The following is an 11,893-nucleotide window of genomic DNA, read 5'->3' on the forward strand; positions in this document are numbered from 1 at the left end:
AGGACTCGGCCTACCTTACGACTTCCCAACATTCACCGCTCCGCTTCCAAAATAAAAAACGTCAAATTTTCGATAAATTTCACCAACGGGCCTAAAAAGCCCGATTCGCCAACACGTGGCATTTTTGATCAAACTAAAATCTAAAAAAATTAAAAAATTAAAAATGTGAGACTTGGGATGCCTACCCCTCCTCTACTATCACCGCTCCGCCTCCGTAACCCAAAACCATTTCTAAAACCCAAGCCCAACACTACAAAGCCCACAAATCATTAACCATATCCAATTCATTATCCAACCCACAACCCTAACCCATAAACCACAACCCACATCAACCAATCACTCTTTTATCATCAAGAGATGACACATGTCATCACCCCATCTCACCTCCCTCACCCAACCACCTACCCCATTAATTTGCTTTAAATCCCATCTACCCACACATCAACCCATCACCTTTTCTCTACCCACACCCCTAACCTATACCTCCCCTAATCTACTCTCATCATTCCCTACAAAACCTACATCTACAACCTAAACCTACACCATCCTCTCAAGTCAAACACTCAACCTCTCCCATCAACCTATCCCAACCCTTCATTTCCACCCACCTTAACACATGGCATCATCTCCCTCACCCTCCCAAAATATCATCAACCACCCATTTAAATCCTCCATGCTCTTAAATCAAATCACAACCACCATCTTAAATTCACCTCACCAAACACTCCACCCAAATGGGTTGGGTAGGATCCAAACCATTTGGGTTAAAACTCACCCATTTAACCCCCCTTACCTATATACCCTCCAATCTCCTCTAAATTACACCCACTTCTCTCTCAAACTCATAACCATTCTACCCATTTTCTTCACTTCACCCCATTATATCCCTAAAGTAACTCCTAAACATCTATAAATACCCTCATCCTCTTCCCAAAAATGGCCCCCAACTTCTCATTACAAAACTTCTCCCCAACACTCTCTCTACTAACAACCATCATCAATTCTCACCAAGTTTACCAACTCTTTCACACAAATCCTCTACAAGTCTCACTAAAACAAAAGAAATCCCTACTCTCTCTAATCACTTCTTCCCATTCTCATACTCTCATATTATACTAAGGACTCAAGAAGACTCAAGCAAGAAGAAGAAAAGAAGAAACAAGATACAAGGTGGGTTTGAAGCACACCCCCTCTCTTTCTCTAACCTTCTACTCTTTCCCTCTTCTAACACCCCCTTCTTCTATTTTATTTTACTCCTTTTGATGATTGGGCCCCAAGGCTAAGGTTCATAAGGGTCATTTCCATTAATGAAATGACCCTATGATCAAGCCGAAAATGAATCCCTACTTAGGGAACATATGCACCCACGTGGCACATTTTTTTCACCTGCTTTTAAAAATAAAAAATGATCGAGTTAGTTGAGGTTACCGCCACGTGGCGGGGAGGAAAGGGTGCCTAACACCTTCCCTTTTCTTCAACCGAGCCGCTTACCCAAATCTCGAGGTTTGACTACCCCTTATCCATTGTGAGTCACTAAAATGCCAAAAATCTCATCTTTTGGAAAATGTACCCCGGGTGACCATTCACACCCACTTCCAACTTGAATGGTGGCGACTCCAAATCATTGTAGATGTAGTCATCATAATGACGAAATCACGCGTCTACACTTATGCTTAAGGAAATAAATCCAAGCATACCTAGAATAATCATCAGCAAATGAGACAAAATACCTAGAACCACCTTTGGAAGTTATCGTAGTCGGACCCCAAACATCTGTATGCACATAGTCTAGTATACCTCTGCTTCTGTGTTTGCTTGAAGAGAATTGAACCTGGTATGCCTTTCCATACACACAATGCTCGTAAAAATCCATGCAAGGTTTTTTCATGTTTTTCAACAAACCTTCCTTACCAAGCAGATTTAGACCCTTTTCTGACATATGCCCAAGCCGCTTGTGCCATAACCTAATGCATTCAGTTGGGTCTCCACCACTTCCAGCTGTTCCAACTACTACATTTCCTGTAACTGTAGTACCCAAAAGAGCATAGAGATTACTATGACGAATACCCTTCATCACTACCAAGGAACCACGAACAACCTTTTTCACTCCATTTTCCGTAACTATCTTACAGCCACTGGAGTCCAAAGCACCAACAGAAATAAGGTTTTTCCGCAAGTCAGGAACATGTCTCACATCCGTCAAGGTTCTGACCACTCCATCATGCATCTTGATTCTAATTGAATCAAGCCCCACCGTTTTACAAGCATGATTATTACCCATCAATACGGTTCCACCATCGATGCCTTTGTAGGTAGTAAACCACTTCCTATTTGGACACATATGGTAAGAGCAACCCGAATCAAGAATCCACTTACCGGAGATTTCTTCATCACTCATGACGGAGTAGCATTCATCGTTGCCCCCTTCTTTCGAGGCATAGCTAGCCTCTTGCTTGCCTTGTTGCTTCCCATTAAACTTACTTTTGTTGTCCTTCTTCCCGCCTACTCTTTTGTTAGGGCAATTTGCCTTGAAACGCCCAAGCTCATCGCATTTAAAACACGGTCTTTCCGCAAGAGGTCTAGAACTCGATTTAGACTTTTCTCCATTGCCTTTTCCTCGCTCATTTCTTCTTCCTCTTACAAACAGCCCCTATGCTTGCTCCTTATTACCACTAGTAGCCATGCCACTAGTTGTAATCTTTCGAAGATCATCAGCTAGAAGTGATGTTCTAGTCTTATTTATCGTTAAATTTTCACCTACAAGCATCAATGTTTGTACAAGGTTTTCATTTAACTTTGACAACGAAAGAAGCAGCAAAAGTGCTTGATCCTCATCTTCTACCTTCACATCAATATCCTTCAAATCTGATATGATCCTATCAAACTTGTTAATGTACTCCCGGATTGGTGTATTTTCCTCCATCTTGCAAGTATACAATCTGGACTTCAAATAAATCCGATTTGTTAGAGTCTTCGTCATGAAGTTATTTTCTAACTTTGACCACACACCCGCAGCCGTTACCTCTCCATCTACCAAGAAAGCTACATCCCTTTCAAGGCATAGAATTATCGACGCTCGTGCTTCGAGATCTAACTCTTCCCAATCTTCATCAAACATGTCTTTGTGCTTCTTTTCTTTTCCTGAAACGCCTTATGCAATTTCTGTGAGATTAGCAAAATTTTCATTTGCATCCTCCAATAGGAAAAATCATTCTTCCCATTGAACTTCTCTATCTCATACTTTCCCACTTTGACGGTTCCGCTAGTAGACGTCATTATCCGCTTGTTTAACAACACCAACTTCTCTCAGGAATTTCAACAAACACCTTGTGTACACTACACAATACCCAAGCAAATACCTCAAACCGGAGCTTAACCACCCTGATTTGAATGAGGGCTCTGATATCAATTGTTGAGAGGGGAGCCGCGGAAGCAAACCACCTACCAAGTTTCAAAATCGGAACTTATACCAAGTTCCAAAACACACTAACAAGCAATGACAAACACTACTAGCAATCAAAGTAAAGTAAAACTAACTACGAACGTAAATAGCAAATAAAAATATGCTCACACAATATTTACGTGGTTCGGCGATGTGCCTACGTCCACGGGGGTGAAGGGAGAATCCACTATATGAAGAAACCAACGACTTGCACAACCCGCAAGTTCGTCTCAAGAAGAAAGCTCGGTTTTTAATCAAAGAGAAGATCAACTTCTTCCTTTGTAATCTCTTCTAGCTCTCTATCTAATTTTACAGATTTCTATCTAACTTATTTTACCACAAGATAGCTGCTGTATTTATAATAGAGAGATATATGTTATTGTCACACCAACTATTACTGATAGATGTTATTACCACACCAACTACTATTGCTGATGCCACATGTTCCGAATTTCGATATTCTTAAAAAATTAAAACAAAATCTATTGGTTAGGATTTATCCAATGGTGCATGATGTATCCTCGAGATGTGTTTTGGTTTGAACATTGATTATCATGTTTAACTTGTTGGGATTTTGGGTTTATTTTTATGAACCATTTTTCATAATTCAACGGATATATTCGTGGACCACTTTTCTATATGGATCACATATCTACGTTGCATCCAAAAAACATGATCAGGTGCCATGTGAATGTAGAGGATATGGTTGTCCATTTTAGAAGCTTTTGATTAGGGAGTGTTTTTGAAAAAAATATATATAATTAAGCTAATCTAAACCATAAAACATAGAGGGTATGCTTATTTTCATATTCATTCACTCTCAAAATCCTAGAATGACTGCTATATGCACACAAGAACCCAAACAATTTTATTTCCTTCATTTTTCTTTCCAATTTATCATTAAACACCAAGTTCCACACCATTAGTGCTTCTCTCTCTAAAGCACTTTTCAGATTTTATAAGTTGAAGAAGAAAAAAAAGTGAGTGGTGGTGAAAAAAAAATTAATTGTTTTTTTTTTTTTTTTTTTTTGATATCGTGGGTATTTAACACCCTTCTAGTGGGACTAATGATGTGGTCACACGGACCTCCCCCACATGCTCTAAGTGGGTCAATTAGGAATTCGTTGGGGTTTTGATCACTTGACCTACTCTTCCTGAGGAGCTTATCAAGGCTCGGCTTGCCACTAGGCCAACCCTCACTTGTTACTCCCTCATTTAATTTATTAGTTGATGTGTTATAAGTAAAAGTTGGTGGGGCATGAAAGAAAAATACTTTTATGAGATAACAAATGAGATTTTGTGGGGGCTGCTAGGAGTTCGAGATGAGGTGGTCCAAGGTGTTGGAGGAGTTCCCTTACTTGCAAATAAAATAATTGCCTCAAATGAGGTTTGAGAGTCTCCATCAAACCAATGACTGAGATGTCAGGATATTCCTAAAGATTCTCAACGAAATGGATCCCTAAAAAGGTAGGGAGGAGATCCTCATACTAAATTTTAAATACGACAAAATTAAAGGTTAAAAGGATAAAAAAACCAAAACCTCAGGCATGAGAAGATCATGGTGCACAGATCAGATTTGAAAAAAAAAATTGATATATTTTTAAAAATTAAAATATTTATGAAGAATCATTTTGGATAGTAAGATTGACATGCATACCCCCCTTGATATCTAAAATCACTCTCCATAATGGAATACCTACTCATTGAGGTTAATCTTTAGGATATATTTCTCCGTTGGAGTAGCTCTAAGTGGGCATTTATTTGTAAAAGTGAAATTGCAAATCCATGTTAAAACAAAATTTTACAGACGATCCAGATTCCAGAGCTCAGCCATCCCTCTGTAAATAAATAGTCATAAATTTTTATCTAGTGCTGCTTTGCTTTGTTTGACCACAAATATTTACACCCCCCCAGAAAATTCACTCGGGACTACGGGTTGGTTCTGGTTCAAGTCCTGAAGGATTCAAAATCATTAAATTTTATTAGTTTAATTTCTATCTGTTCTGGTCCTCCAATTAATGAAACCAGAATCAAAACCGTTAAAAAAAATTTCCGTAAATAGTTCTACTTCTTGATTATCAATTCTTCTACTCGTTTCCCTATCGAACTGACTCTAGTTGATTCCAATAGAAAATATACAAAATTGGGGTTTTCAGTTTTGATTCTAGTTTTGTTCCAGTTAAATGGGTACCCATTGACACCATTATAGAATTGATGAAAAGCTTCGTCTTTCCAAAAGAATCACTGTAAAACGATTGTAAAGTTTCACCGTGCAAACATTTGCTATGTAAAGCTTTGCAATGCAAAAGTTTGCAAATTCACACTGAAAAAATGAGTACACAATCTTATGCAAGAGCATGTAAAAGATACAAAATATATATATATATATATATATATATATACATAGATGAACAAAAAAAAAAAAAAATGATACAAAACAAATCAACATTCGGAGGTCACCAACTATTACTCTTTGAACCATATTTGAATAACAAATCCCCTGTACATGTCATCACATAAACACCATATCGGGAAAAAGAAGTTTCAAATGATCTCGTCCGTTGATGACCTGCATCCAAGAGATGGTGTTCTAAATCAGCATATAAAATTAATGAAATTTTCTTCTGTATCAAAACTACCTCATGGAAATATTATGGAAACAAAATCAAATACACATCATTAATTTAAAATTTTTTTTTTTTTTTCATATTAGAGTATTTTCTATCTCCCTTTTTTCTATAATTATACCATGTATGTGTCCATCATTTTCATCAGGACATCTTTATATATGACTATTAAGGTCCATGGGCCTAACTCAGCCTTACAAAATTGGCTTGTAAGATGAGGGTTGCCGTCACCTCAAATGTCGTACAAATGGGCACCAGGGTGGGACTATTGTTCTAACACCCTCCCTCATGTGGGACCACCATATGCAAGACCTGGGAAACAGATCCACACATCTAGAAACGGTGACCCAGCTCTGATACCATATTAAAGTCCATGGGCCTAACCCAACCTTACAAAGCTGGCTTATAAGGTGAGGGTTATCCGACAAATTGAGCACCCAGGACCAATGTGGGACTATTGTTCTAACACCCTCCCTCACGTGGGACCACCATGTTTAAGGCCTGGTAAACACCTCTGCACAACCAAAAATGGTGACCAAGCTCTGATACCAGATTAAGGTCCATGGGCCAAACTCAACCTTACAAAACTGGCTTGTAAGGTGAGGGTTGCTGTCACCTCAAATATTGCACAAATAGAGCACCCAGGACTGATGTGGGACTATTGTTCTAACAATGACTTCTCCAAAATGTTACTAACTAGAGGAACCTATTAACGTTTGCATTAATCATAAAAAAACTAATTATATGCATATGTACATCCTCTAAAATAATATGATTCTTATATATGCACACGAAAAATAGAGTAAAACAACACCCTTTTCCCTTTCTCATGTTCTCACTTTGTGCAATTAAGAAAAAAATAAGACTCATGTTGTCAACCCCAAAATTTGTGATTTTGATGATGATAATGACAAGTCATTAGTAATGATTGCATTGATTGAAAGATACAAGCACATAACAATTTCATCAACTCACACAAACCCATGAACAAGGTTAAGTAGATTGATCCAAACCTCAATTGATAGTTAGTTTCTTTGGAGTCCATTTGCTTCAATCTATAGATTCAGATGTTTGACAGCGTTGCTCCTCAATTAGACTTTGGACTCTCTGCAAAATTTTGTGCAAGAGATGCATGCCTTGTGATTTTGAGAAATAACATTAAACCTAGAAAAAATATTGATTGTTTCCTACCTTGACATAACTTCCAACCTCCTCTAATTTCTGTAATATTAGTTCTCCTGGAGAAGGAAAAGAATCCTGTTGGAGAGATTTTGATGGGGACATCTGCAGTTGAACATGAAAGAGGCCAAAAATTTAAGTAGGAGGTCTACAAAGAAGATTGAATGGCTGATTAACATTACCAAGAAGGTCAGTTTTTAGGTACTTTGGAGAACTGCTATTGACACCCCCAACTTTTACTTACTACACCCCAATTAAAAATAAAGAAAATAAGTACATGGTTGAGGATAAGTAAAAGTTGGGGTGTGAAATAATTTAAAAAATTGGGGTGCCAATAGCAGCTCTCTAATCCAAGTATCCCATTCATTTTTTTTGTTGAATTCAATAATTCATACGTTGTAAATGATTTGCGTAAATGAAATACAAATACAAATACAAATTTAAGATAAAATATTCCTACCAGATGAGTAAAACTAGAACCTAGACCGATATTTTGGCGTACCCAAGCTGCAGATGAATAACCTGTACCAAAATTCGGAAGATCTTCATTTGTTGGAATATGCCTAGAGAAACTTTGACTCCTCATACTTGAGAGACGTGTTAGAACAGCCTGGAGAATGACATGGATATAGATAATTAAATTAATAACCCATAAAATTAGGATAACCCTAAAAAAATGGTTTGAAATTTAAAGTACATTTCTGAAAGCCCTCGGATTTGCAATGCCTTGGATTTGAACATCATCACTTGGTGGCCTTCTAACACCCGCATTCTCGATTCTAATAGAATATATGCCGAAAAAGGACTGCAAATATCCTGAGAAGAAACAACATTAGTTTCTTACATGTCAAGAGATAATTGAGGGGGTAAAAAAGAAATAAACTTTAAACCAAGCAAAAAATAATATTTCCCAAGAATGGAGAATAACATGCTAACTTGATATGAAAAATATAACTTGCCAATTCAAGTTATTATACCTTGTTCAATTACAATATCTGCAACTGAAGGTAGTAGAATATGCTTCTCTTTCTTAAGCACCCCAAAACATGGAAATGGTACTGGCCTTGAAACCTGAGCCCAAATAAGCTAAATGTTAACTAAAGAAAGCATGTAAAATCAAATACAATAAAGACAAAATGGTAAAAATACACTTATTTGTGCAGTAATCTTTCCTCCTCGTTAAGCTTTCCCACAACATCATTTGGGGCGTCCAACTCCCGTCAAAGGTCTCATTTTTTATTTGGGTAATTGTGTTGAACAAAATTTTAAGGTGTTCTTAGGTAAAGAGAGGATCTTGTGGAACCTAGTTCCTTTAGCTATGTGTAAATCATTTGGAAGGAAATGAATTGCAGGGTCTTCGAAGGAAAAGAGCATTCATTGCAAGAGGTCATCATGAGCATTTTGTGCTTTTTATTTTATCGGTACCAGTGTTTTAAGAAGTTTATAGGAGTATTTTTTTGATGATTTATTGATTAGGTGGGAGTTGTCGTGTAAGGTTGGAGATTAACAAACAACTTGACAAATCTCAAAAACTCACAGGAAAGAAATATAAAGCGAGTATTTTTGACATTACGTGAAATCATCTCGCCAAAATTTTTCTTCCTATGCAAATCAAATGGGGAGCAGGTCGACCATATCCTGTTGCAATGTCCTTTCACTTTGTCCCTTTGGTCTCATTTCTTGGCCCTCTTTGACTTTAGATGGGTGGTGCCCCAAATACAGTTTTGTCTCTTTTCAAAGGTTGAGATCATTCCTGCTTTTCTGGGAGGACAGATTTTGTGGAGATTACTTCCATTTGCAATGTACTGGGGGACGTGGTTGGAGAGGAATAGGAGAGTCTTTCAAGGATTGGAAGCCTCATCTCAAGAGCTCATTTTTAGTATTCTTGGCTTGTTAATTTTTTGGAGCAAACTCTTTTTGGAGTTAAAGGGTATTTTTTTTTTCCAGAGTTTGTTTTTAGGTGTGAGTCCATGTGCTGAAGTTATTTCTTTTTATTTTTGTGGTTCTTAGGTTTAGGTCAGTCACCTCAACTTCCTTCTGTACATTCTTTCACTCTTTTTGAAATAAAGTTTACTCATCAAAAGAAAAACCATAATAAAAAAACTCTTTAGAGCACAGATAATTCAATGGAGAAATACATACAATTTAGTTGTACATGAGTAGTAATGGAACAATAATAATAGACGAAATCCAATCAAATATTTACTGAATTACCTTGTAAACAATAGAATTTGCTGTTATGTAAAGCTTTCTTGACTGGAAATCTTTCCGCAAGATGTATCTTCGAACGGGTATATAAAGCAACATGAACAAACCAATTCCCCAAGCCAAAACCAAAAGCAAAGAATAAAGAACCCATTGAGATGTTTGATACTTTACATAATTATCTTCCATCTCTTGGAAGGATGCATTATACAAAACTGTTTCATCTTCAATTTCACAGTCCCCATTATAACCCGATACCGAATCAGACAACAACCCTCTCTCCAAGTAATCGATCTCTACAACCCCACCTCCTGATCCCATCTGATCCATCAAAATTACATAAAACCCAGAATTAGAGAGGAACCTCTTTAACAGAACCCTAACTTAATTTTAGTTAAGAAATTAGAAATGTATGTGGGAATTCATAATCCTACACTAAAACCCTAAAAAATCAATTGCTTCTGTTTCTATGAACAAAAACCGTAATTTTAATTCTCTACAACCCCATTTCCTGATCCATCAAAATTAAATAAAACCCAGAATTAGAATGCACCTACTTAACAAAACCCTAACTTAATTTTAATTCTTGAAATTAGAAATATGTACGGGAATTCATATCGCATAATCGCTCACTAAAACCCTAAGATCATTTGCTTCTGTTTCTAAGAACAAAAACCCCAGTTTTAATTCTCTACAATCTCATCTCCTGATCCCATCTGATCCATTAAAATTAGATAAAACCCATTATTAGAAATGAACCTCCTAAACAGAACCCTAACTTAATTTTACTCAAGAAATTAGAAATGGGAATGGGAATTCCTAATCCTTCACTAAAACCCTAAGCTTCTGTTTCTAAGCACAAAAACCCTACTTTTCATTCTTGAAATTAAAATTGTGTATGGTATTCATAACCCTTCACTAAAACCCTAAGCTTCTATTTCTAAGAAAAAAAAAACCCAAATTTTAATTCTTGACTAGAGATCAAAGATTCTGATAAATGAAGCTTGAAGAGGGAATAAGGGATTACTGATCGATCGAACCGCAGAGGTAAAACCCTGATCCTTCTTCTTGTTAAGTTTGTGCTAACGTGCGCACTGCGTCGTTGAAGCGAAGTTCTGTATGGGACTTCTGTTTTTTATGTTTCTCTGATTAAGGTTCGTGCTAAAATGCACCGCACTTTTCTGGACTTAAAAGATTATAATCTGGTGCGAAGAACCTCGACAGTTGATAATATGTTATTCCATCTGAACCGTACGATGAAACTGTTCCAAATTGAAATTTTTTATGATCTAATGTATACTCATCCGTCCGATTAAAGAACTTTAAAATGAACAAGATCATCCATGTAAGGGTTGGTGAGATAGCCAAGCCCACACCTCGAGAAGTGGAGGTCTTGAGTTCTAATCCCCCTTAGAGCATCTTCAACGCAAATAGGCATATCTACTAGTAGGAGTGCAACTTGGTCCGATTAAAACTGAGAACCGAACCAAACCGATAGCTTTGGGGTGGTTTGGTTTGGTTTGGAACAAGTTGTAGTTCAGTTATGGGTTATGAAAATGGAGAATCAATTAATTTGGTTCAATTCTCGATTTGATTCAAGTCTAATGATTTTTTATAAATAGATTAATGATTTATTCTATGAAAATTTATGTTTATTATATATTTATTTTTTCATTAAAAATGTTACTTACAATTTATAGAATATTGGCAACCCATAAAATTGAACTGAACCAAACCAAATTGACTTTAGTTCGGTTTGGGTTTGTTTGGTTCTAATGGAATTTGGTTCAATTCTAGTTCTTATTAAGTCGAACCACCTATGTTGGTTCGGTTCCAATTTGACCTCAAACTGAATCAAGTTGCACCCCTATCTAGTAGGCATTTTATTGTAAAGAGTCAATTTGCCCATGGCAAGGGGTTTTCACTCCAACCGTACTCGTTAAAATGACTCTCCACAAATTCAATTATAGTGAAATATTTCACAACTATTGTTGTTTTTTACTCTCAACAAGTAGAGAAAGAGAAACTCACTCTCTTCTTTTGTCTCTCCCACTTTCTTTCTCTCCAAAATATTTCTCTCAACAAGTAAAGAGAAATTCAATCTTTTATTTTGTCTCTCACACTTTCTTTCTCTTCAAAATATTTCAAAGTAAAGATTCTTAATTAGAGTGTGTTAGAGTGATTTCGAAAGGTTTTGACTCTGTAAAATAACTGTTGGGAGAGATATAGGGCCTAAACCAGAATGCATTGGAGTTGCTCTTAAGAGACAACTCCAATAAATTACTTGATGATAACAAAATGTCTCCGTACAATCATTTTTGCTATAAGAATTCAATATTTTTTTAGTAGAAATATGATTAGACTAATTACATTATAATATTAGAACTCTACGTCGTGTGGCCCAATTGACCTCACGATTTTTGGTTGTTTAATTACACAA

General features: G+C 36.6%; 1 protein-coding gene across 3 annotated transcripts; it reads right to left on the reverse strand.

Annotated features, from left to right (window-relative positions):
* Window positions 1-5,802: 5,802 nt before the first annotated feature.
* On the reverse strand, window positions 5,803-10,652 carry LOC147410293 (uncharacterized). 3 transcript variants are annotated; one of them, XM_086433626.1, is made up of 8 exons: window positions 10,481-10,652; window positions 9,463-9,774; window positions 8,226-8,319; window positions 7,946-8,064; window positions 7,751-7,858; window positions 7,261-7,353; window positions 7,083-7,176; window positions 5,803-6,011 (listed from the first exon to the last, which is right to left on the reverse strand). In XM_086433626.1, the coding sequence occupies exons 2-7, from the start codon at window positions 9,772-9,774 to the stop codon at window positions 7,120-7,122; spliced, it is 783 nt and encodes a 260-aa protein (XP_086289752.1). In that variant the 5' UTR covers window positions 10,481-10,652; the 3' UTR covers window positions 5,803-6,011; window positions 7,083-7,119. The 3 variants fall into 3 exon arrangements, 2 of the variants coding, with proteins under 2 accessions (XP_086289752.1, XP_086289745.1); XM_086433619.1 differs by having other exon boundaries at window positions 7,709-7,858; window positions 10,481-10,648; XR_015176053.1 differs by lacking the exon at window positions 5,803-6,011 and having other exon boundaries at window positions 7,120-7,176; window positions 7,261-7,858.
* Between the last annotated feature and the right edge of the window lie 1,241 nt (window positions 10,653-11,893).

Source organism: Akebia trifoliata, chromosome 1, assembly GCF_017979445.1.
Source record: "Akebia trifoliata isolate Shusen 1 chromosome 1, ASM1797944v1, whole genome shotgun sequence".
Taxonomy (NCBI): Eukaryota; Viridiplantae; Streptophyta; class Magnoliopsida; order Ranunculales; family Lardizabalaceae; genus Akebia; species Akebia trifoliata.